We start from the raw sequence: 27956 nt of genomic DNA, 5'->3' as shown, positions 1-27956 counted from the left end.
TATTGTCCGTAAAATGCATAAAGCACATTATGACCTCAAAACGTGCCCTAGACATTGCAGCAGAGAACATGGGCATGTAATGTATTGGGTCTTTAGACCAATATGACCGCAATACATTTTTTTTAGTTAGACCCATGCTGAGGATAAGGCCCAAAAAAATTTTAAACTCTGAAACTGTGACTGGTTTCCACCGGTAAGGCTGGGCATAGAAGCTTTCCGGATTGGCGGTAATAAACTGTGTGGCGTAGCGGTTGGTTTCTGCCACAACTAGGTCATAGAGATCCGCGGTAAAGAACAGCTCAAAAAACTGAAGGGCCGATCCTAAATGAGCCGTCTCCACGCGAACTGCAGACTGGGCGGTGAAAGGGGGCAATACGGGTGCGGCGGAAGCAGGGGAGTGCCAATTGGGATTTGCCAGCACCTCTGGGAGACTAGGGGTTCTACGGGCCTGTGAACGCGGTGGCTGCGACAGGGGAGTTACTGCACGTGCCACCGTACCAGCTGGAACTGCCCTTCTGGTGCTCGCCACTTCACCAGGGAATACGGCAGTGCTGGTAGAAGGTCCAGGGTGTGCTGCGCTGCTGGTGTATGCCGCACCATAAACAAGATCAGCGCTAGCACCACTCTGCTGCAAATGAGGGTCATCATGCAGGGTAGGCAGAACCCTGACATGGGATCGGGTACGTCTGGCCGTAGTAGGGACCTCTACCTCGTCATCTTCGCTAGCGGTTAGAGTGCCACTGCTGTCTACAGGTTCATATTCTGAACCACTGGATTCAGCGGGTGAGGCGTCCCCATCGCTTTCATCCATCAGGGCCAGAATCCTGTAGGCCTCTTCAGCGGAATACCCCTTGTTTGACATTTTGGGTTCACTAAATTTAGGGGGTATTCCTCTGAGACTACCCAGGAAAAAGAGCAAACCTACCTAGCAAAAAGGAGTGCTTGCGAAGTAAAGCTGCGACCGCTAATAAAGATCCAAAAAGCTCAAAAGTGATCTTTATAGCGGCGCAGCGATTTTACGGTGTTTTTGCAGTGATCAGAAAAAAAAAATTCTGTCACTGCGGTGGAGCGGACTGAACGCAAGTGTGCGCACAAGATCAGGCCTGATCGGGCGAACACTGCGTTTTGTAGAGCCTAAGGTGACCCTAATGTACTTATATAGATCTGATTGCGATCAGTATTGATCACTTACAGATACTATATAATACTAGTGCTGATTAGCGACAGCGATGACGCTAATCAGCGACTAAAAAGTGACTGCGGTGCGGTGGGCTGGGCGCTAAACTACCTAGCAAGTAGCTAACTAACTGGCGGTGATAAGGGACCCTTACAGGGGGGGTGATCAGTGACAGGGGGGTGGACAAGGGGATGATCAGGGAGTCTAATATGGGTGATCAGGTGCTAAATAAGGGGTTAATAAATGACAGGGTAATGTGTAAATGTGTAGTGTGGTGTTTGGTGCTACTTACTGAGCTGCCTGTGTCCTCTGGTGGTCGATCCAAGCGAAAGGGACCACCAGAGGACCAGGCAGCAGTTATATCAGACGCTATTTTGAAAATAGCGTCTGACATAACCATTTCATTCGTCGATTCAAAAATCTACAGCCTGCCAGCCAATGATCGCAGCCGGCAGGCTGTAGAAGAACTTGTGCACTATGCGTTCCTGTGAACGCGCGCGCCTGTGTGCGTGCGTTCACAGGAAATCTCGGCTCACGCGAGATGACGCCAATCGGCGTTAGTGTGACCTGGGAGCGCCGCAGAGATGACGCCTTTCGGCGTTAGTGTGACGGTAAGTGGTTAAAGGGGTTTTCCTACAAAAATAATCTACAATTTTAAAACCAGCTCCTGGATCTGAATACTTTTATAATTGCATGTAATAAAAAAATGTAGTACAGCCATTGAGTTATTCGATAAATTGGAACTGGGTAGCGCCACCTGCTGTTTGTATTTTTCTTATTTCTTTGCGCTGCAGCAGAAAAGACACGCCCCCTGAGCTGCAGCAGAAAAGACACGCCCCCTGAAATACAGCAGAAGAGACACTCCCCTTGAGCTGTCAGCTTGATATAAATCTAGCAGAGCAATGAATGGGGAGATTTCTGGATCCATGTGAGGTACAGGGCTGGTTCTCGCTTTGTTAGAAAGAGGTTGTCATGTACTGTATGATCTCTGATTTACATTTTTTACATTAGTCATGGGATAACCCCTTTAAAACTCTTCTATGATGATCGACTTTTTAAAAAGTCACATCTCCCACACCAAGCAACCACCTGGTGTACTTTAACAGACATAAGTGCACCCCATAAATATATTACTGTGCTCCATTTCATACATTTGACGCAACCTTACAAAGCAAAGACAGACTTAAAACTGACACCAAAACCACTGCAAATGATACATTCCCCCCTAAGGATTAGAGTATAAAAATTAAAGACAGACATCAAACAAAAGACCCGTAAAAATAATAAATGATCCAATTGTAGAACCACCTATAATAAGGTATATAACATGGGTCAAGTGTAAAATATGGGATGTCAGTAAGCATACCAAATTCATTATTAAAGGGGATATCCAGGATTTTCATATCCTCGGGATAGGCCAACAACATCAGCCCCTGGGGGGGTTCCGACTTCAGGCCCCCACCCGCCGATTAGCTGTATGAAGAGGCCGCGGCGCTCCGTGAGCACTTAGACCTTTTTCTAGGCCATGTGACGTCATGTTCATCAGTCACGTGACCAAGGTTCAGCTCAGTACTATTCGAGAAAATGGGGCTGTGCTGCAATATCAAGCACTGCCGCTATAGCACGGTGCTTGATAAGCTGTGAGGAGGCCGCGATGCTAGCCGGACCTCCAGTGAGTAGCCAGGGGTGCTGGGAGCGAGACCAGCACTCATCTCATAATGATGACCTATCCTGAGGATAGGCCATCAAAGTGAAAATCCCAGAGAACTCCTTTAACCACCTGATCCACAAAGTGTAAGTGCAGCAAATTAAAAATTATATACACCCCAATCACCAAAAAAGGATAGAAATTTATAAAAATTAAGTGTATTATAAATGTGACATCTGAAGGGGAAAATATATACCAAACTCAGCAGAGGAATGGCAAAGGGGTGGTGCAGAACAAAAAATATACTGCAGGAGAAAGAAAATGAGATATTATCAGGTGTAAAGTCCCTGGTGAAGCTGTACTAGGAGCAAGCGATACATGTAGGGTTCTCACTCCTGCAATACTTTGGGTCATTTTTTTGTTGTTGGGTACATCGTCTGCCATGTTTCTACTGACTTGGGTATATACTGTATATTGCACCTTTCGACGTCACATTATTGAATCACTTTATGCTATGAACAGGCAACTTGGTTCCAAAGCACCACTGCAGTTGCCCCATGCTTGACTTAGTTCTGAGGAACAGTCCAAGGCACCGGAGACTTTGGACTGTTCCTTAGGGTCCATTCACACGTCCGCAAGTGTTTTGCAGTCCGCAAATTGCGGATCCGCAAAACACGGATACCGGCCATGTGCTTTCCGCATTTTGCGGAGCACACATGGCCGGCACTATGATAAAAAAATGCCTATTCTTGTCCGTGGCTGCGGACAAGAATAGGACATGTTCTATTTTTTTGCCGGGCCACGGAATCGAAGTGCAGATGCGGACAGCACACTGTGTGCTGTCCGCATCTTTTGCGGCCCCATTGAAAATGAATGGGTCTGCACCCGCTCCGCAAAATTGCGGAACGGATGCAGACCCATTTCGTGGACATGTGAATGGACCCTTATTGTTATTTTATGCTATAAATTTCTATCCTTTTTTTGGCAGTCGTGGAATATATATTGTTTTTAAACTGATGTATATTTACCGTATTTTCTAGACTAGAAGATGCACTTTCCCCCCCCCCCCCCAAAAAAGCGGGGGCGGAAACAGCAGTGTGTCTTAGGCCTCTTTCACACGGGCGTCATGTTTTTTGCCCGGATAAGATGCGGGTGCGTTGCGGGAAAATGCGCGATTTTTCCGCGCAAGTGCAAAACATTGTAATGCGTTTTGCACGCGCGTGATAAAAATCGCCATGTTTGGTACCCAAACCCGAACTTCTTCACAGAAGTTCGGGTTTGGGTTAGGTGTTCTGTAGATTGTATTATTTTCCCTTATAACATGGTTATAAGGGAAAATAATAGCATTTTTAATACAGAATGCTTAGTACAATAAGGCTGGAGGGGTTAAAAAAAAAACCCATGTGATTGGATCATGTGATGTGACGTCACCACAGGTCCTTAGCCGGCAGCTCAACATTACAGAAGAAGACAGAGATCCGCAACTACGCGATCAAGTGGAATCGTGAGTTCATTTTTTATTTTTTTTAACCCCTCCATCACTATTGTACTATGCATTCTGTATTCCGTGTTATAAGGGAAAATAATACAGATCGGGTCCCCAGCCCGATCGTCTCCTAGCAACCATGCTTGAAAATCGCACCGCATCCGCACTTGCTTGCGGATGCTTGAGATTTTCACGCGGCCCCCTTCACTTCTATGGGGCCTGCGTTGCGTGAAAAACGCAGAATATAGAGCATGCTGTGATTTTCACGCAACGCACAAGTGATGCATGAAAATCACCGCTCATGTGCACAGCCCCATAGAAATGAATGGGTCCGGATTTAGTGCGGGTGCAATGCGTTCAACTCACGCATTGCACCCGCGCGGAATACTTGCCCGTGTGAAACCTTATGGTTCGAATGCTAATGACCGCTTCCTGTAGGAAGGAGGCGCAGAGGGTGGTGAGTGAAGCTCTGCGCTGGCTGTACTCACCGTTCCCTGGTCTTCCTCCAGGCGCTGCACTCTCAAGTGGCACTACACCAAATTAGAGTAGCAACCCACTCGACAGAGGCCACCTCTGAATGGGCCTATGCTTTTTGATCAAAATGTATACAAAGAGCCTCAATGAAGAAGTTTATAAATTGTGCTGAGAAGCAACATATTAATGCATGGTATGTGGATGTGCAATCGATGTCTTCTCCTCCACAGTCTAGCATTTATGACCTATATGTTATTATGAACTTTATTATGGGTGGCAGGCAGACTATTGTTCTTTTTAAGGTCCATTCACATGTCCGCAAATTGCGGATCCGAAAACACGGACACCGGACATGTGCCGCACATGGCCAGCCCTGTGATAGAAATGCCTATTCTTGTCCGTGGCTGCGGACAAGAATAGGACATGCTCTATCCTTCTTGCAGGGCCTCGGAATGGAACTACAGATGCGGATAGCTTGGGCGAGGGATAAGGAACCACATTGGCCTTACCCTACTGCCCTTGACCTCCGTGACCAGGGTGTGACTTTAAGGGGGTAACACCACTTCACAGCTCAATCTCAAACTCTCCTCACACTCAGGCAGCCACTTTAGCAAAACTACCCTCAACTAGTCCACAAACCCACAAACACCCTTGCCAAAGGGACACAGAAACTCCAACTGCACTTATACCCCATAAAGAATGCCTGGGTTCTTTAAGGCAGCAAGGTCAACTATCAAAGCTTTAGGCTTTAATTTGCAAAAGTATTGAGTTACAAAAATAAAGAAATGGACATACCTACATGTGCAAAGGCAATTAATGAAATAAAAAGGAAGAAGTCTAATACTTTTTGTATTGTGTTGTAAAAGTTCTTGCTGTCCCGGAGACAGGGAAGAAGATATACACTCACCTAAAGAATTATTAGGAACACCTGTTCTATTTCTCATTAATGCAATTATCTAGTCAACCAATCACATGGCAGTTGCTTCAATGCATTTAGGGGGGTGGTCCTGGTCAAGACAATCTCCTGAACTCCAAACTGAATGTCAGAATGGGAAAGAAAGGTGATTTAAGCAATTTTGAGCGTGGCATGGTTGTTGGTGCCAGACGGGCCGGTCTGAGTATTTCACAATCTGCTCAGTTACTGGGATTTTCACACACAACCATTTCTAGGGTTTACAAAGAATGGTGTGAAAAGGGAAAAACATCCAGTATGCGGCAGTCCTGTGGGCAAAAATGCCTTGTGGATGCTAGAGGTCAGAGGAGAATGGGCCAACTGATTCAAGCTGATAGAAGAGCAACGTTGACTGAAATAACCACTCGTTACAACCGAGGTATGCAGCAAAGCATTTGTGAAGCCACAACACGCACAACCTTGAGGCGGATGGGCTACAACAGCAGAAGACCCCACCGGGTACCACTCATCTCCACTACAAATAGGAAAAAGAGGCTACAATTTGCACGAGCTCACCAAAATTGAACTGTTGAAGACTGGAAAAATGTTGCCTGGTCTGATGAGTCTCGATTTCTGTTGAGACATTCAAATGGTAGAGTCCGAATTTGGCGTAAACAGAATGAGAACATGTATCCATCCTCTGATGGCTACTTCCAGCAGGATAATGCACCATGTCACAAAGCTCGAATCATTTCAAATTGGTTTCTTGAACATGACAATGAGTTCACTGTACTAAAATGGCCCCCACAGTCACCAGATCTCAACCCAATAGAGCATCTTTGGGATGTGGTGGAACGGGAGCTTCGTGCCCTGGATGTGCATCCCTCAAATCTCCATCAACTGCAAGATGCTATCCTATCAATATGGGCCAACATTTCTAAAGAATGCTATCAGCACCTTGTTGAATCAATGCCACGTAGAATTAAGGCAGTTCTGAAGGCAAAAGGGGGTCCAACACCGTATTAGTATGGTGTTCCTAATAATTCTTTAGGTGAGTGTACACCGTTCAATCACATTGGGTCTCCCAACTTGTATAAATCACTGCGAAAGGTGCACCACAATGATATGCAACTGACAACACTGGCTAATCCCTCAGGCTGATGTTAAGAACTGAGACCTTAGCCAATGTATTCCAGTCAGGAACACAACGACGCCCTTTTGCACCTCTCAGACCGTGTTCACACACCATAGGTAGTCTAGTGGTAGGACCCATGCCACACCGAGATACCTTGACGGTGGTGCAAAAGGGCTCGGTTGTGTTCTTGGCTGGAAAACATTGGCTACAGTCTCAGTTCTTAACATCAGCTGTATGGATTCGCCAGTATTGTCAGTTGCATATCACTGTGGTGCACCTTTCGCAGTGATTTATGTATTTTTATATTTGCATCCACACACTACTCCATCTTGTGTAGGATGCCATTGAGGAGCATGTGGTCCACTGCCGACATCCTCTATTGTATGCATTTTTGATGGGGATTGCCGTTAGCAACGGATCACATGCGTTTTTGAGCATTTCCTCCCATTTAGGCCACTTTATTTCAGTTATTTTTCTCCCAACTTGTGTAAAAAAAAAATGTCCATGGTCACGTATTTTTATTTCCACTCAGAAAAAGGAGTGGGTCTGGGAGGACAAACTACTCATCCTGGTTCAGGCCTAGAGGTGGTCCGTCATTATTCATGCTCATCCCACTGGTGAATAGTAAATAGGACTCCAAGCTTGTACAGAAGGAGTTACTGCTGTGGGCATAATTCCATAATTTCATCATATAAATAGTACAGGCACTAAATATGAGGCACATAGTGTCTACAGAAGATGACATTCTTGTTAGCTGAAGACACATGCAGTAAGGTATGAGGTGTTTGGGCTCCAGGCGAAGCCTTGATGTATCTAATGTGATTATTGAAATTATTAACACCTAGGTCCTAACAGGAATGATTTCCAGGCTATTATATACAGTATTCACTCATATTCCTATGTAGAGACATGCACATCCCTAGGACCCCTGGTGTAAGTGGAGACTCAATGTCTGGGGTCTTCACGAATTTCCATGGGACAGAGCAGTTGTGCCACCAAACGGTGCTGTCCTCTGATATGCAGATGCTAACTGAAACAAAATGCAGCAGTGATGTGCCTGGATTCGACAGGTGACCACTGCAGCCAGCTGTAGACCACTGAGGACAGCAACTGGGTGCAGCGGTCACATGCAGCATCCAGACACATTACTGCTAGGATCTCCCTGACAGAGTCAGTGTAAGAAGAGCGCAACGGTATGTAGATGTAATGAAAGTTGTAGAAGAAAAACTGCTGAAAATGTTTAAGACCAATTGAAAAAAATAAAATTAAATAAATGCAATGATAAAAAAAAATAACATTTCCAAAGGTGTTCATAGCCTGGAAGGCCTGGAAGTTGGGGCCTGACTCCGGCGTGCGGTCAGTCATCTACATATTATGCAAACCACATATTTTAAAGGAGTTATATTTATTTTTATGCAGGCTAACAATTTTTCTATAAAAAAAAAAATAATTCAACTTCTGCAGGTGACCAGCCTTTAAAAAATTAAAAACGATATGCGATTACTTGCCCTTGGCAAAAAGGACCATTTCAATAAATTACAGAATTTTTTTATTTTAGGACAGTAAAAGTATTTACCGTAAGTCTTTCAATTATAAACTAAGCAAATACTTTCGAGAACACTGTGGATGGCAAGGTAGAGGTTCCTTGACCAAGCTAAACTAACCTTCCCACAGTATCGAGTACCAATTATATATCACAGACACAGCCTATAACTACAGAACTATTTATCTGTACTTATAGGCTGTGTTAATGCTACAAAGTACCAGTTCTGGACACAGTGGTATGAAATGTTTCTGCTTCCTATTCATCTTTTAGGGATGATATGTTTAGAAGTGTTTATTTATTTATATTATTTACTATATTTATATATTGTTTACTATATTTTACAGGACCCATGTTTTTCTGTTTTACTAGGCAGAGTGCATCAGAAATTAAAAATTGAATCATAATGCCAGTGTGAACAGAGCTTTACAGTTCCATGCTTAGTAATAGAAGGTAATTACCCATGCTCATCTTAATGGGCAGTTTCTCTCTGCTGGCTGCGTCTACTAGATGTCTTCTTACTTCCATTACTGCTTCCTTCTGTTTCATGGTGAGCATGGACTCCCACAGGGATTTGGCAGCACTGTCACTAGAAACATAGAAAAGAAATGTTAAAAAAAAACCAAAAAAAAAACAGTACTCCTCCCCTGATGTTCTCCTAACACAGTATAGTAGCAACTATTTTTAATTCTACTCATATTCATCTGGCACACATCTGTCGGAAAAAAGCAATGTTTAAAAGGGGGTATCCCATGATTGATGTAAAAAATGAAAATCATTTAGTACACGACAATCTCTTTCTAACAAAACTAAAACCAGCCCTGTACCTCACATGGATTCAGAGATCTCTGTATTCATTGCTCCAATTGTCCTGCAAGATTTAATTCAAGCTGGCAGCTCAGGGGAGGTGTCCTTCCTCAGGGGTGTGTCCTTTGTACTGCAGCTCTCTCCCTGTAACTCCCACAACGTCTAACAGTATATACGTCTGGTGGCAGTTGAATGATATAACTGAGCATGTGCGACCATCTCAGTAGGTGGACATGCACATTACTATACAGATTAAACAGCAGAGGGCGCCATTATAATTCATCTTTATTTGAGAATATCTCCCAACTGGAGAATTTTTGTGATAGAAAGTAAATTACAACATTAGTTTTTCAGGCTAAATTATATTAATGTAACATTTAATGGTGACAACTTCTTTACTCAAGCCACTAAAAACAAACAAAATTACCAGAAACGTGTGTAGGGGACACACTCTTATTCGTTGAATTCAGGTGTTTCATACAATCTCATTGCCACAGGTGTATAAAATCCAGCTCCTAGCCATGCAGTCTGCCTTTACAAACATTTGGTAAAGAATGGCTCGTTTTAAAGAGCTCACTGAATTCCAACATGGTACTGTAATAGGATTACACCATTGAGACAAGTCAGTTCATGAAATTTCCTTCCCCTAGATATTCCTCAACACCTAGGAACAAATCAGGTTGATCCTTTCATTTTCCAAAGGAGCTCTGAAAAATAAAAGCCAGAATTTGATTGGTTGCTATGAGCAACTAAACCAGTTTTCTTTCACACCAATTTTGATAAATCTCACTCAGTGTATAAAAGTTATCAACGCTTTCTGACTCAATGTGGAACACTTACTAATCATGTTGCACCAGAATTACAGTGTAAAATGCGCCAAAAATATGGAGTTTTGAACCGCTTTCTTCTTATTTTTTGCGAGTAAGAGTGAAATACGCCAGAAAAGTGTTTTGAATGTGAAAGCGGACTGGGCTATGTTGGCATATATTACACCTCATTTATCAACTTATGTTCAGCTTAAAAGATAGATAGACTAAGGGTACTTTCACACTAGCGTTTTTCTTTTCCGGCACAGTGTTCCGTCCTAGGGGCTCAATAGCGGAAAAGAACTGATCAGTTTTATCCCCATGAATTCTGAATGGAGAGTAATCCGTTCAGGATGCATCAGGATGTCTTCAGTTCAGTCTTTTTGACTTTTCAGGACAGAGATAATACTGCAGCATGCTGCGGTTTTATCTCGGGCCAAAAAAACTGAACACTTGCCTGAATGCCGGATCTGGCATTTTTTTCCATAGGAATGTATTAGTTCCGGATGCGGCATTCAAATTGCCTCATTGACGGATCCGGTATGCGCAGACCTTAAAAAATGTGAAAAAATAAATACCGGATTCGGTTTGCCTGATGACACCGGAAAAACGGATCTGGTATTGCAATGCATTTTTTTGACCGATCAGGCATTTTTCAGACTGATCAGGATCCTGATCAGTCTGAAAAATGCCTGATGAGTCAGAACAAATGAAATGCGTTTGCATACAGTTTTCCTGATCAGGCAGGCAGTTCAGGCAACGGAACTGCCTGCCGGAATCAAACAACGCAAGTGTGAAAGTACCCCAAGCTTGCTTCTGTGGTAGTGTAAATTGTTAAAACGGCACAGAGCAGATGAGATAGATGTGACTTTTATTCAAAAAGTCACAATTGTAGGGAATAAATGTTGCATATCAGCCTTAAAAGAGTGGCACATTGATCACAAATGCATTGTCACAAATAGAATTAAGGGGCACATACATTAAGAACAACGTTTTAGAGCCGGGTTTAATAAAGCCCCATCGCTGGCGATGGATTGCCGTAACTTCTTTGTATCCAGCACCGCTTCCGAGCTTTCCCACATTTAGACCTTTTTCTATGCCTGCCGTCCTGTCCCCTTCCCTGCCCACTATTTCAGACCTTGTATGAGAGGGGAGAAGTCGCAGATTGCAGGGCAACTCAGAGGCTCATTTCAGCTTGATAAATGACCCCCTAAATGTCTCATTTTAAAACTTCGGCATAAAAAATGTTGTATTTGTTTATAAAATCATGGATAATTTGCCTACAATTACAAGAGACACATTTTAACCTGTTCCCAACCGCTGAGATATATATATATATATATATATATATATATATATATATATATATATATATATATATATATATATGAAGATCCGCAGCACTCCTTGAAAAATAAAATGTGCTCTTTATTCACACATATCAAATATTGACAACGTTTCGGTTCTCTCACAGAACCTTTCTCAAGTCAGGTGAAACAAAGTGCAATAGTGCCTGTATAAATACACCATCAGGTTGTTACCAATTAATTCATCAACCAATACAAATAAAGTGCACTCCCCTTTTATAGACATGTTACAATTCAACACCTGTTCACATTAACATCAATTGTAACACTTTTCAAGATGGGTGGTGACCATGGCGGCCATTTTGTAGTTTTGAATCCAACTTTTGTTTTTTCAATAGGAAGATGGTCATGTGACACATCAAACTTATTGGGAATTTCACAAGAAAAACAATGGTGTGCTTGGTTTTAACGTAACTTTATTCTTTCATGAGTTATTTACAAGTTTCTGACCACTTATAAAATGTGTTCAATGTGCTGCCCATTGTGTTGGATTGTCAATGCAACCCTCTTCTCCCCCTCTTCACACACTGATAGCAACACCGCAGGAGAAATGCTAGCACAGGCTTCCAGTATCCGTAGTTTCAGGTGCTGCACATCTCGTATCTTCACAGCATAGACAATTGCCTTCAGATGACCCCAAAGATAAAAGTCTAAGGGGGTCAGATCGGGAGACCTTGGGGGCCATTCAACTGGCCCACGACGACCAATCCACTTTCCAGGAAACTGTTCATCTAGGAATGCTCGGATCTGACACCCATAATGTGGTGGTGCACCATCTTGCTGGAAAAACTCAGGGAACGTGCCAGCTTCAGTGCATAAAGAGGGAAACACATCATCATGTAGCAATTTCGCATATCCAGTGGCCTTAAGGTTTCCATTGATGAAGAATGGCCCCACTATCTTTGTACCCCATATACCACACCATACCATCATTTTTTTTGTTCCAACAGTCTTGGAGGGATCTATCCAATGTGGGTTAGTGTCAGACCAATAGCGGTGGTTTTGTTTGTTAACTTCACCATTCACATAAAAGTTTGCCTCATCACTGAACAAAATCTTCTGTGTAAACTGAGGGTCCTGTTCCAATTTTTGTTTTGCCCATTCTGCAAATTCAGTGCGCCGATCTGGGTCATCCTCGTTGAGATGCTGCAGTAACTGGAGTTTGTAAGGGTGCCATTTGTGAGTAGCTAATATCCGCCGAAGGGATGTTCGACTAATGCCACTCTCCAGTGACATGCGGCAAGTGCTACGCTGTGGGCTCTTGCTGAATGAAGCTAGGACAGCCACTGATGTTTCTTCATTAGAGACAGATTTCATGCGTCCACATTTTGGCAAATCCAACACTGAACCAGTTTCACGAAACTTAGCAAGCAGTTTGCTAACTGTAGCATGGGAGATGGGTGGTCTCGTAGGGTGTCTTGCATTGAAATCTGCTGCAATGACCCGGTTACTGCGTTCACCAGACATCAACACAATTTCTATCCGCTCCTCACGTGTTAACCTCGGCGACATGTCAATGGCTGTAAACAAAGAGAAACTTGTAAATAACTCATGAAAGAATAAAGTTACGTTAAACCAAGCACACCATTGTTTTTCGTGTGAAATTCCCAATAAGTTTGATGTGTCACATGAGCCTCTTCCTATTGAAAAAAACTAAAGTTGGATTCAAAATGGCTAACTTCAAAATGGCCACCATGGTCACCACCCATCTTAAAAAATTTCCCCCCTCACATATACTAATGTGCCACAAACAGGAAGTTAATATCACCAACCATTCCCATTTTATTAAGGTGTATCCATATAAATGGCCCACCCTGTATATACACTGCTCAAAAAAATAAAGGGAACACAAAAATAACACATCCTAGATCTGAATTAAATTAAATATTCTTCTGAAATACTTTGTTCTTTACATAGTTGAATGTGCTGACAACAAAATCACACAAAAATTAAAAAATGGAAATCACATTTTTCAACCCATGGAGGTCTGGATTTGGAGTCACACTCAAAATTAAAGTGGAAAAACACACTACAGGTTGATCCAACTTTGATGTAATGTCCTTAAAACAAGTCAAAATGAGGCTCAGTAGTGTGTGGCCTCCACGTGCCTGTATGACCTCCCTACAATGCCTGTGCATGCTCCTGATGAGGTGGCGGACGGTCTCCTGAAGGAATCTCCTCCCAGACCTGGACTAAAGCATCTGCCAACTCCTGGACAGTCTGTGGTGCAACGTGACGTTGGTGGATAGAGCGAGACATGATGTCCCAGATGTGCTCAATTGGATTCAGGTCTGGGGAATGGGCGGGCCAGTCCATAGCATCAATGCCTTCGTCTTGCAGGAACTGCTGACACACTCCAGCCACATGAGGTCTAGCATTGTCTTGCATTAGGAAGAACCCAGGGCCAACCGCACCAGCATATGGTCTCACAAGGGGTCTGAGGATCTCATCTCGGTACCTAATGGCAGTCAGGCTACCTCTGGCGAGCACATGGAGGGCTGTGCGGCCCTCCAAAGAAATGCCACCCCACACCATTACTGACCCAAGGCCAAACCGGTCATGCTGGAGGATGTTGCAGGCAGCAGAACGTTCTCCACGGCGTCTCAAGACTCTGTCACGTCTGTCACATGTGCTCAGTGGGAACCTACTTTCATCTGTGAAGAGCACAGGGCACCAGTGGCGAATTTGCCAATCTTGGTGTTCTCTGGCAAATGCCAAACGTCCTGCATGGTGTTGGGCTGTAAGCACAACCCACACCTGTGGACGTTGGGCCCTCATATCACCCTCATGGAGTCTGTTTCTGACCGTTTGAGCAGACACATGCACATTTGTGGCCTGCTGGAGGTGATTTTGCAGGGCTCTGGCAGTGCTCCTCCTGTTCCTCCTTGCACAAAGGCGGAGGTAGCGGTCCTGCTGCTGGGTTGTTGCCCTCCTACGGCCTCCTCCACGTCTCCTGATGTACTGGCCTGTCTCCTGGTAGCGCCTCCATGCTCTGGACACTACGCTGACAGACACAGCAAACCTTCTTGCCACAGCTCGCATTGATGTGCCATCCTGGATAAGCTGCACTACCTGAGCCACTTGTGTGGGTTGTAGACTCCGTCTCATGCTACCACTAGAGTGAAAGCACCGCCAGCATTCAAAAGTGACCAAAACATCAGCCAAGAAGCATAGGAACTGAGAAGTGGTCTGTGGTCACCACCTGCAGAACCACTCCTTTATTGGGGGTGTCTTGCTAATTGCCTATAATTTCCACCTGTTGTCTATCCCATTTGCACAACAGCATGTGAAATTGATTGTCACTCAGTGTTGCTTCCTAAGTGGACAGTTTGATTTCACAGAAGTGTGATTGACTTGGAGTTACATTGTGTTGTTTAAGTGTTCCCTTTATTTTTTTGAGCAGTGTATATATATATATATATATATATAAAGAAAAAAGTAAAACAGCAGCACTCTCCAGGTTGCCAGGTGCAAATCCCACTCAACGTGGGTTGTCCTTTTTTATTAACATATGATTGAGCACAGATGCACTTTATATATGAATTATTGGCAATTATGTACTTGACATGGAATTGGATGGATATGAAAGATTATTTATTGTAAATCATGGTCACTTTGGAATAATGCTGTACTTTATATACATGTAGCACATGGGAATTATGTTTTTAATCATGTTTATCACTGTATATTCACATTAATTTATGGATGACTAATTGACTAATTATGTATCACTGATAAGATCTACCTGTTTAACTATGTTGTGAGCACTATAGTCACAAGCTTGACAAAGGCTCCATTAAGAGAGCTGAAATGCTGCATTGCTGTTGGGTGTAATAAAATTCACCTTTTTTCACCACAAGACCGGAGTGCTGCCCTATTTTCATCGATTATATATATGTATATATTAGTCGATCAGGACTTAAAATATGGCGCCAGCTAGCACAGATCACTGACATTTAACCCTTTAAATGCTATGGTCAAATGTGACCACGGCATCTGTGATGATAAAAACCGTAAGTGCAGACTCCTGGCCATGATCCGGCTCCCCCTCAGCAGTGATCGGGGGAGCCGGAGTATGTGTGCAGCAGCCCCTGCACATGACAAGAGGCTGCTGCACATTAGTTTCTATGGAGAGCCTGCCTGTGGCAGGACTCCATAGGAACACAGCAATATTCTCATAGAAACAGTAATATTCTCAAAGACTCCAATGCATTGGAGTCTATGAGAGACACAATCTAATGCTTATTATAGTGTAAAATATAAAAAATTCTAAATCCCCCCCCCTTTCCCCGAAATCAAAATATAAGTATATAATTTTAAAAAAAATATATCATGGGAATCACCGCATGCAAAAACACTCGTACTATTAAAATAGGTCAGTTTTACTGCATAGGAAATGCTGTAAAAACAAAACCCACTGTGGCGGAATTGTGTTTTTTTTTTATTTTTATTTTTTTTATAATTCCACCCCCATTTTTCCTGCTTCCTACTACATTGTTTGCAACCATAAATGGTGTCACTAGAAATTACAACTTGTCTTGCAAAAAACAATGTTAAAGTTATGGAAAAATGTTAAAGTTATGGCTTTGGGAAGACTGGAAGTAAAAAAAAAGAAAATGAAAAAAAAAAAAAAAAAAAAAAAAAAAAAAGAAACATTTCATGGTTATTAAAGGGTTAAAAATAGCATGTGCCTTTAGATAAATGAGGTAAAACAAATCACTACTTCTGATTCACGATGTAAGGATTTATCTGGGACAAAAGACGCCATTATTGATATGATAAATGTCCTAAGAACTTCAGAACTCCAAACCTCCTATGGCAACAGTATCACACAATCTTCATGACATGGGTTTCGATTGCTGAGCAGCAGCATGCAAGCTTTGGAGTGCCGCGTCCTCTTCAAACAGCTAATGGGTGGAGATGCCAGGAGTGGGACCCCTGGCGATCTGATATCTGAGGATAGATAGTCAATATGAAAATCTCAGAAACCACCTTTAAATAAATTGCCTGCCTTAGAAGCTAACTTAACCCATGCCCGTAACATGTGGGGTCATGTCGTTTTAGCACTTGTGAACATTAAAGAGGACCTTTCGCCTCTCCTGACATGCCTGTTTTAGTAGCTTCATTTAATAACAATTCTGGAGCATCTATTCTTATGTCTGTATGTTGTACCATTCCTTTATTATTTCTACTAGAAGTTATGAATGAATTGCTAGCAGTCTGCAGTAAGGGCACAGAGGGGAGGTAACCAGTTGGGGGTGTGTACCTGAACAGTCTGACAATGGCTGCACTGATTGAATACAGTGAGTCTATGCAGGTACACACCCCCAACTGGTTACCTCCCCTCTGTACCCTTACTGCAGACTGCTAGCAATTCATTCATAACTTCTAGTAGAAATAATAAAGGAATGACACAACATAGAGACATAAGAATAGATGTTCCAGGACTGTTATTACACAGGGAATGCATGAAGCTATTAAAACCGGCATGTCAGGAGTGGTGACAGGTCCTCTGTAAACCCAGTGACTGGCTGCAGCAGTCACAGGACCAAGCCCCTTCCACTGGGACTGTGGACAAGGGAGTGCATTTTAATTTTCATTTGGCACGAGTTATGTTAGCTCCTAGACAGGACAACCCTTCAAACCGCTGGTAGGTGCAACCCAACCACTTGTCGTCTACCAGTTCTGTTAGCATACACTCTGCAGGCTACAAATCACTTTTCTTGCACTAGCTGAACATACTTACTAAACTTTTATTGATGAAAAAAGACTAAATACAAATGACTTGTTTGTCCAAATCCCAGTTGACAAGATGTTTGAAGCTGCTGGCCAACAGGAAATGCTAACTGCATGAATGTGTTTGGAGACTACAGAGCTCGAGGATCAGGAAAGTTCTGAATGAATGAGTCAAGCTCAGGACAGGACATATTTCTAACACTAGGTTTATTTTCTGGAAAACGTTCAATTGCTGGAACAGTCAACAATGGCGGAAAAAACACTGAACCGCACAATGAGTTGCAGGCTCAAAACCATTGAAGGGTAAATACATTTGATCATCTCACATCCAATTACAGATGGAATACATCAATTTCAAAACCAATGGAGATTTTACTCCTTACAGTAATCCGTCTAGAGTGAAGTGTAACCAATGTATTAACAGATGGGTAATTGCCTAACAGATTGTGGAAGACCTCCAACTAAACAGAATTTTCTTTTGTACAAGAAACAATAGGACACGATTAAACTTTGAGCAATAACAATTCTTAAGTATGTGACTTATGTTACTAATTGATTCCTTTTTATGTCAATCCCATAGCATGCCGTGCTATCAACAAGCGTTGAATAAATTAATACCAGCAAATACAAGATACTTTGTAATATATCTAATTAGATAGTAAATGTCTCTGTCTCTACTTATCAGCTACTTCTTCTACAACACCCGACCCACCACACATCACCGTTTTATGCCAATATGAATAGCATGCTGTGCTATCAACAAGCCTTGCATAAATCAATGATACCAGGAAATACAAGAAACTTTGTAATATATCTTATTAGATAGTAAATGTTTTTGTCTGCACTTATCAGCGACTTCTTCTACAACCCCCGACCCACCACACACCAGCCTGCTGAACTGATCAGTCACCATCTATTCACTACTAAAATCCATCGAGATAGCCGAGGTGGAATATCCGCTCATTAACGGGAGATCTTCGCTCTGTCTGCAATGTGCAATGTATGGGAGGCATCACAGCAGCTAGTCTGCACTTACTAGGTCAGGGAAAACTGACAGTTATGCCTCATTCACACGTCAGTGTTCGGTCAGTGATTTTGATCCAAAACCAGCTGCGGCTCTAAACACAGATCAGGTGCAGATCTTTCCCTTATACCTGTGGAGGCTCCAATCCTGGTTTGGGCTCACAGTCACTGATGGGAAAACACTGACGTGTGAATGAGGCTTTAGGGTGCTTTCACACACAGGTTTTTGGTGGTGTTTTTCAGCACTTTTGAGCTTTTAGTCACATTTTTCTAGCGTTTTTTTTTTACTGCACACACCTGATCCAGATTTTTGCTGGAGGTCTATAGGAGATATGAAATATGGGCCACAAAAGTCTTTTTCTCCCTTTCATATTTTTGCTAATTAAGTGTCGTTTTTATTTTTCTAAAGGGGAAAAATGGCAATCATAAAAACACTAGTGGTGAGCTACACCGTCCGCAAAAATCGTCCAACAAATGCCTAAATACCACAGCATAAATGCAGGTGCAAAAAAAAACCTGCAAGCGCTTATTTGTTTCGGAGTTAAAAACGCCACAGCCAAATGATCAGATATGGAGCCTACAGAGAGGAAAATTGGTGAAAAATGCCATATACAAGCCAAAATAGTGCAATGAACACACACAACTGCTTATAGCAACCTGAAATGACATGTACACTTTAACCACTTTCAGACCGGGCTGTTTTAGGCGTAGAAAAAGGTCTAAATGTAACACAGTGAGGAAGCCGTCTTACATTTAGAACTGGCGCTGTAGGGGGCATGTGAGAGGACGCTACACTGAGGCTCCCGTCCTGCCTTCTGTAAATCATCCTCCATCCTCCTGGAAGGGCCTCTGGAAGACTGAAAAGTCACCGAATCCCAAGATATCCCTAGGAAGAATTGCTAGTTTAACATGGACATCACTGAGGGCAATTTCCTAAAACGTAACTTTTAATCTACATACAATAAAAATACTAAATTGTTAAACCAACCACAGGTTGAGTGTGATACCTATAGTACAAAAAAAAGGCTGCCAAACCAAAGGACGGTTAGTAAGAGTCAGTGGTAGGATACATCTGGGACAGTTCAAAGAAATATACTGTAGCTGTCCCTATTCTTTCCCTTATCCACACTGCTCAGCCCAGAGATACACCTTGAAGGTAGGTGCACTCTGTCCACGTACCTAGGCTAACCTGACCTTATACAACCCTGTCACTTTCTGACACACCATGCACTGTCCCAACGCGTTTCCCCTTAAAAGTAATCCAAGGTTCATCAGGGACTATTAGTATCAGCATGGTAAAAGAATACAGTATGATGGTGGAATACCGTATACATAAGTAATGATAGTAAAAGGTGATAGATCCGCCAAATGCTAATTACGGCATTCAGACTGATAGTTAGATGCCGTACACACAGATAAAAAATGATAAAGAAAATGCTGGAGCGCCCCAGACCAGCCTTAGTTTGCAACGAGGAGCCAAAAAATGAGGCATAAACAACTAATCAAGATAAACTGCTTAATATTCCCATGATGTCGAAACTACTTAGCTGATCCAGAAGAATCCTCTTGCAGATACACGATGCGCAGCTAGGGGGCTCAAGGGGGCAAACAGACAGCGCATCTGGAAGACTGTACTGGCTGTGCAGACCCCACCTGTGCCGACAGGATGCGCACGGGGAAGAAGGAGAGAGAGCAGAGGGACGCTGGGCCCCCTGCAACGCTGAAGCAAGATGGTGCAACATGGGAGGTGAGGTCTTCGGAGGTCGCGGCCCGTTTGGGGAAATATGCCTGTTCTTTATCTGTGCCTCTTCTCAACCCACAGCAGAAACATCCTTGAACCCCCCTGAAGGCACTGAACATGCCCATAAGGTCATCAAAATGGCAGCCCAGCAGACAGTTAAAGAAAAGGCCACAGATCAGCCGGCTTCGCCCTGTGCTGCAGAGGCTACCAATCTGCTATGGATGGAGCAGAACCCACAATTAAAGATACAGGACTGCAGCGGTTCACTGACTATTCTTAATACACATATGGGCAGTCTGCAAGAGAATGTCTCCCTCATCAGGCAAGATCTCAGGCAGGTTAATGACAGGATCAAAGAGGTGGAAGATAGAGTGAGCACTGTAGAAGATCAACTACCCCCAGTGAAAAGAGATCTCGGCAGAATTATACATAAAGTGTCTTTATGGATGTCTAAAACCCTCTAAAAAAATCGCAGACTGGTTGGGGTCCCTGAAAAGGCAGAAGGGTCTGACCAGGTTGTGTTTTTTGAAGATTCGCTGACCCATAAATTCGGCAAAGACTCTCTATCTTGTGTATTTGCCATTGAAAGGGCACTTAGGGTGCCATTCCGAGCTCCTCCACCGGGGGATCCCCCTCGTCCAATCCTGATGAAGTTTCTCCACTTCTGGGACAGAGATACTATCTTTAAGAAAGCCAGGGATCACCCATATCTCCTAATTAATGGAAATAAAATATCTATCTTCCCGGATTTTTCCGCCGACATCCAACGCAAAAGAGTGAAGTTCCAGGACGTGAAACGTCGCTCATGAGATTTACAGATTCCCTATTCTATGCTCTACCCTGCCAAGTTAAGAGTGGTTGCCCATGGAGAAGTATGTATATTTGAAACACCGCAGGATGCAGCGCAGTGGTTGGAGACCAACGAACGCTCCCTTAAAGCTTTGGCAAGCACAGGATGAAGACAACTCCCTGGAACTTTCATGGTTGCCGTTCTGCTCAAAGGACGAGTCTGAAAAGTGCTTTGTGTTATTTCTCTCCCTAGTTTTATCCTAGCTCCCCTGGGCTTTGATAGGGCTGTTATAATGTCTATTACCTGCTCTGGCGGGGTACAGCACCTCTGCTAGATAGCATAAGCAGTCTTAGATTATCCTGAAGAGGGGGTGCATTAAGCTTAGTACAGTTTTGTTTTATATAGTGCGCACTGCAGATTGTAATCTATAGGAGGCAGGTTAGAGGAGCCACCCTGAAGCAGGTTTAATCACATGTTACTGACTGTTTTTTCTTTATGCCGATGCTCGGCTACAGGAATGGTATTTGCCCCAAACATGCCCTTTTTTCTTTGTCTGTGGATCATATTCTTGAAAAATGTTTCTATGTTTGTAATGTATATTTGGTTATGGGGGTTGGACGGGTTGGGCGAAGAGACAGATACAGAGTCTGGCTCTGGGAGCTGCGGTGGAGAATGAAACGTGGTTCCAGTGCTGCCTATTCTGGCGTATCTTTCTCCGACGCGGATTATGGCTGACAAACTTAGAATTGTGGGCTGGAATGTCAGGGGATTGGGAGAGACAACAAAACTTGCCGCGGTGTTTCTCGCGCTTCAGCACTATCAACCCACAGTGATATGCTTGTCCGAGACGCACTCAGTGCCCAACACTACACGTTTACTACATAAATTGTGGGTGGGACACGCGCATCACTCTACGCTGTCCACGCACTCTAGGGGGGTGAGTGTTCTCATACACAAATCTGTACCTTTTGTATGTCACTCCTCCTGACTGGACCCTATGGGCAGATACGTGTGCTTCCAATGTCCGTGTTACCACTTCTTCTTCATCTTAGTAGCGGTATACATTTCCCCCCATATAGTGGGGAAGTCTTGAAAGAAGCCATGGCCTTTGTTGAAGCGCTCCTGCCGTGCCCAATCTTATTAATTGGGGATTTCAAAACCTGCCTATCTATTCCCAACCCCTGGTTCTACTTCATCGCTTCCCAGTTACAACAATTGAGGGGATGGGGACGGGCCCATGGGGACAATGTGTCAGCACACCTGATAGCCCAAATATAGAACATGAGTTCCTCATAACCTTACTGGAACAAGGTGGTCTCTCTGCTCAGGTTGCCGTACTCCGTACACTTAACCTAATATGTGGCGCAGGTGTTGAGATCTGCTGTCCATAACAGGCTTCACCCAGGTTCCCCAGCTGCCCCATGGGAAAAGAATGTAGTAGTGTTCTTATATCAACTGCAGAAGGATGGCGTGTTTAAATCTTTTGAACAAATTTAGGGATGAGTTTGCCCTTCCACATACTGCCTTCTTTCAATTTCTACAACTAAGACACGCATTTCAGGCGCAAGAAAAATCGACGTCAGTTTCCTGTGTAATAGTCCCTCTGATGCAGCAGATTCTCACTCTGCGCTCTTCGAGAGGGCTAATCTCATTAATATATAGGAATCTTTTTGTGAAGTCTGTGGGAGACAAATCTGTCGGTTAGACAAAACTGGGAGAAGGATGTTGGCCCTATATCGGTGGATTAATAGAGTGCAGTATTGGCACTGACGCCTCAGCTATCGGTTAATAAAGGCCAGCGTATGTCTCAACTATTACTCATTCACCGCGTATACCGGACCCCATCCTTTCTGTTTAAAATCGGGGTTAGAACTGACACCTCCTGCCTGAGATGTTAGGTGGGTCCTGCGTCTCGAGTGCACATGTTCTGGGAGTGCGCGGAGCTTTCGAATTTCTGGACAGGCGTGCTACAAAGTATCAAGGACACTTATCCTGTAGGGGTTCCGCCTAGTCCTAAGGCATGTGTATTTGGGATATTGGACATTGCAGGTCATTTTACGTGCTTGAGTGTACAGCGCCTACTTTGTCAGGCCTGGAAACTAATTGCTAAGCACTGGCTTCCCTCACAACCTCCCACTTTAGCTGAGTTTCTGAATGGAATGGATGGTATTCTTCAACTAGAATAAGGGGTCTATGTCAAAAGGCAGTGTATCGCCAAGTTTACAAAAATATGGGACAAGTGGGTTTCTTCCAGGATTGGCGCGTCTTCTTACGGGCCTGAATCTAATCCCCTGGCGATGGGGGGGGGGGGGGGAGTCGAGGTGGATCAAGTGGTGCGGTTAGATAGCAAATCTTTATTTTCAGATCCGATGTAGGGAACAATAGATTTGGTTATAATGACTTAGAGGGTGAAATGGGAGCTATGGTTGAATTTAGAGACAGGCGGGTCCAGATCACTATAGATAGACATGATATGTATAATGTATAATGGTGTGAAAACTTGGAGTATTATCCAAGATATCTGTGTCCCTTATGTTTATGTAACTTTAATAACTGTTGAAAAAAAATTATCTGATTAAAAAAAGGACTGGCACGGTATGTGCCCAAGTTATGGAGAGGCCTGCGCCTCTTCATAACTTCGGCAGATCCACCACCAGCCTAGGGGTTTATTAAGACCGGCGTCTAAAAAGGCGGTCTTAATAACTGTGCCCCACAATTTAAGAGCCAATTCAGTTCTGTAGTGACTTTGAGGGGCTTTCAGAAACTACACCCCATAAATTATTCAAAGATGAAAATTTGTTAACCCTTTAGGTGTTCCACAGGGATTAAAGCAAAATGGAGGTAATATTTTACAATGTAATTTTTTTTGTGTGCAGATTTTCCATTTGAATCAATTGTTTTTCTGTAGCACAGCAAGGGTAACAGGAAAATATACTTCGATATTGATTAGCCCGATTCTGCATTTTACAGAAATATCCCACATTTGGCTGTAAACTGCTCTATGGGCTCAGAAGGGAAGGAGTGTCATATGGTTTTTGGAGGGCAGATTTTGATAGAATGTTTTTTTGGGTGCATGCCGCATTTGAAGAGACCCTGCGGTAGCCCCACAGTGAAAACTCCCCAAAAACTACAAACCTCAAAGAAATTATCGAGGGGTATAGTGAGTACTTTAACCCCCACATGCTTTTTATAGAATTAAGAAACAATTAGCTGTAAAAATTATAAATTACATTTATTTATTTTACAATAACAGCCCCAGGTACAGTATGTCATTTACACAAGGATTAACCAGAAAAATGCATCCCATATTTGTTAGACATTTTTCCCTAAATACAGCAACATCCCATATGTGGTTGTAAACTGCTGTTTGAGGAAACGGCAGCGCTCAGAATGAAAGGAGCAGCATCTGGATTTTCTAACACAGAATTTGCTGAAATGGTTTGTAAAGAGCTATACATTTATTCATTAACTAAGCTATAAAAAGGCAAATTTTTTTGCAAGACAAGCTGTAGTTTTTATTGGCACCATTTATAGGGAAGTAACGTGGGCAAAAATTGCTATTCTGTCAGTTTTTTATTTTTATGAGATTTACCATATACACTGAACAAAAATATAAACGCAACACGTTGAGCACTTCTCCTTTGCCGAGATAATACATCCCACCTCACAGGTGTGGTATATCAAGGTGCGGATTAGACAGCATGAATATTGTACAAGTGTACTTGGACTGCCCACAATAAAAGGCCACTCTGAAATGTGCAGTTTGATCACACAGCACAATGCCACAGATGTCGCAACGTTTGAGGGAGCGTGCAATTGACATGCCGACTGCAGGAATATCTACCAGAGCTGTTGTCCGTGCAATGAATATTTATTTCTCTACCATAAGCCGTCTCCAAAGGCGTTTCAGAGAATTTGGAAGTACATCCAACCGGCCTCACAGCCGCAGACCACGTGTAACCACAACAGCCCAGGACCTCAACATCCAGCATGTTCACCTCCATGATCGTCTGAGACCAGCCACCCGCACAGCAGCAGCAGCAATCGGTTTGCATAACCAAAGAATGTCTGCACAAACTGTCAGAAACTGTCTCAGGGAAGCTCTTCTGCATGCTTGTCATCCTCATCGGGGTCTGAACCTGACTGCAGTTCGTCGTTGTAACCGACTTGAGTGGGCAAATGCTCACATTCGATGGAGTCTGGCACGTTGGAGAAGCATTCTGTTCACGGATGAGTCCTGGTTTTCACTGGCAGACAGTGTGTGTTGCGTCGTGTGGGTGAGCGGTTTGCTGATGTCAACGTTGTGGATCGAGTGGCCCATGGTGGCGGTGGGGTTATGGTATGGGCAGGGGTATGTTATGGACAACGAACACAGGTGTATTTTATTGATGGCATTTTGAATGCACAGAGATACCGTGACGACATCCTGAGACCCATTGTTGTGCCATTCATCCACAACCATCACCTCATGTTGCAGCATGATAATGCACGGCCCTATATTGCAAGGATCTGTACATAATTCCTGGAAGCTGAAAACATCCCAGTTCCAGCATACTCACTGGACATGTCACCCATTGAGCATGTTTGGGATGCTCTGGACCGGCGTATACGACAGCGTGTTCCAGTTCCTGCCAATATTCTGCAACTTCGCACAGCTATTGAAGAGGAGTGGACCAACATTCCACAGGCCACAATCCACAACCTGATCAACTCTATGCGACAGAGATGTGTTGAACTGCGTGCGGCAAATGGTGGCCACACCAGATACTGAGTGGTTTTCTGACTCCCTCCCCCCGCCCAAGGCAAAACTGTGCACATTTCAGAGTGGCCTTTAATTGTGGGCAGTCTAAGGCACACCTGTGCAATATTCATGCTGCCTAATCAGCACCTTGATATGCCACACCTGTGAGGTGGGATGGATTATCTCGGCAAAGGAGAAGTGCTCACTAACACAGATTTAGACAGATTTGTGAACAATATTTGAGAGTAATGGGTCTATTGTGTATGTAAAAAATGTTTCAGATCTTTAAGCAGCTCATGCAAAATGAGAGCAAAACCAAAAGTGTTGCGTTTATATTTTTGTTCAGTGTATATGATATGTCAACTTTTTTCTGCGGATTAATATGATTGTGGGAATACCAAAATGTATAAAGTTTTTTTCATGTTTTGCTACTGTATCTTAAATAAATTTTTATTAAAAATGTGTTACATTTTGCATCGCCATATACAAACATCCAGAACGTTTTAATTTTTCTGCCAATATAGGTGTCTGAGGGCTTGCCTTTTACGGGACAGACTGTAGATTTTATTGGTACCATTTAGGAGACGTAGTACTTTTTGATAACTCTGTATTATGCGCTTTGTTAGGCAAAGTGACCAAAATAAATGGCTGCTTTGTCAAGGTTTATATATTTTTTTTTTTTTAGAGCGTTATGGAGCGTTGCTAAGGTGAACAGGGATTTATTTTTATTTTTTTACACTTTTTTTTTTACCAAATTTTTTGTTTAGCTTTATGGTTGTTTTGTTTACTCTTTTTGTCCGCCATAAAGTCTTATAAGACCTTTGAGGGACATTTAACATGATTTTTTTTTTACTGCTACTATGTCAGCCCCAGTTACAGGACGAATACAGCACTATACAGCCTCACTGCAGAGCTGATCGAGACCCAGCAGCTCCTTCATACTCTCAGCCCTGGAAGTCAAATGATTGTTGGGGCGGAAACCGGAAGCTGCATACCACTTCCTGAGCTGTATACACATCGCTCATTCTTCGTTGTGTATACAGCGATCTGGAAGGCAGGGACACAGGGACCATCCCTGCCTTCTCTAAGGGAAGTCCTTCTGTCGCTGACAGCACGCCCCCCCCCCCCCCCTTCCGACACTGCACGATCTCTGAACGGATATTCTAAAACTTCCATTCAGAGATAAATCCCGACCGCCAGGATGTTTATAGTCTATAGGCGGTCGGGAACTGGTTAAAAAGATTGTCCCCCAAACAGTATATGTGTTGTGGCAATGGAGCTGCCAGAATGGCATATTGCTGCCCCTAAAATGATGTCTCACCCAGGGAAAGCTGGGTGAGAAAGAAAAGTCTGGAAAAGGCCAAGTTCAGACGAATGTATTCAGTGCGCTCCATGTCCGAGGTATTTCCCATCCTATATACTCCTATGACCTAGGCCTACTGCATTATAATGATTTAGAATGCTTTGTGTTCCTGCCCGACTTCAACTCTAATGAATTGTACTAATTGTATTATGTGAGTACAGTTCATTAGATTTGAGGTCAGGCAGGAACACACAGCATTATAAATCATTATAATGCATAGGTCAATGTCATAGGAGCAGCGTTCAGGATGTGAAATACATCTGACATGGAGCGTGTTTTTTTTGCACTGAATACGCTCATGCGAAATTGACCAAAGTTGGGTTTTTCCCTCTGTTCTTAAGACAACTGGGCCGTTAAGGAGGCTTAATCAGCAGCCAGCTGAAGAGCTCATTTAAACATGGGCTAAGAGGTATCTCCCGCGCACCTTAGGCAGGGTGGTCTTGAACGCAGCTTAGGCAGGGTGGTCTACGGGCAGCTGGTCTCTTTAATAAGGGCCAGCACCCTGGATAAGCTCTTCCAACAAGGCTCCCAGTCTGGAGAAGAGACATGAAGTGCCGAGGCCTGGGAGAGCCATCTGAGGAGACAAATTCTGTTGTGAGAGCTATACGTATATGTTTACTTAGTGCACAGCCGAGCATTGGTTGATTTGGGTTTTTGGGCTTGAATGTAAAGGGTATACATTTGTTTTGTGAAATAGACTTTTGGGTCACTATCTCTGACCACATTTGATCTAATTATGCCTGCCGTTACAGAGCTCATTTACACAATGCAATAAAAATATTGTAATTTACTAATGTACATTACAATTTCCTCTCTAGTAGCGCCCCCTACTGTTTATACTTCTGGTCCACCTCCTGCATTCGGTGGTGGACTATCATGCTCAGTAGCTTCTCTTCTCCCCTCCCATAAGTGCTGGTGTGGTGATCTCAAAGAGAAGCAGGTAAAGCGGCCGGACACCTTTCATTCATTCATCCCTACTTTTAAATTCATAGAAATATAAAGCTCTCTTTCTCTCTGGACAGAGGAGAAGGAAACTTTTGGGGCATTTCATACCATATATATCTCGGGGTCAATATGTGAGGCACTATTTTGTATGTAGGGGAGGGAAGGGTTAAAAAGAGCTAATTACAATGTAGCTGGGAGATGAAGGCACTTGATTTGCTACCCACCAACAGAAAGGAAAGAAAGTCCTCTACAGGTAAAAGTTTTAAAAAAGAACAATGGACA

General features: G+C 43.3%; 1 protein-coding gene across 1 annotated transcript in view; it reads right to left on the bottom strand.

The window, feature by feature from the left end:
• Nucleotides 1-27956, bottom strand: part of SCFD2 (sec1 family domain containing 2) — a 590379-nt gene that overhangs the window by 535191 nt on the left and 27232 nt on the right. Inside the window, exon 3 of the mRNA XM_040418874.1 lies at nucleotides 8817-8944. Within this exon, the coding sequence (XP_040274808.1) occupies nucleotides 8817-8944 (128 nt within the window). The remainder of the gene's footprint in view (nucleotides 1-8816; nucleotides 8945-27956) is intronic.

Source organism: Bufo bufo, chromosome 2, assembly GCF_905171765.1.
Source record: "Bufo bufo chromosome 2, aBufBuf1.1, whole genome shotgun sequence".
NCBI lineage: Eukaryota > Metazoa > Chordata > Amphibia > Anura > Bufonidae > Bufo > Bufo bufo.
This window is presented reverse-complemented; position numbering and strand designations above follow the sequence as displayed.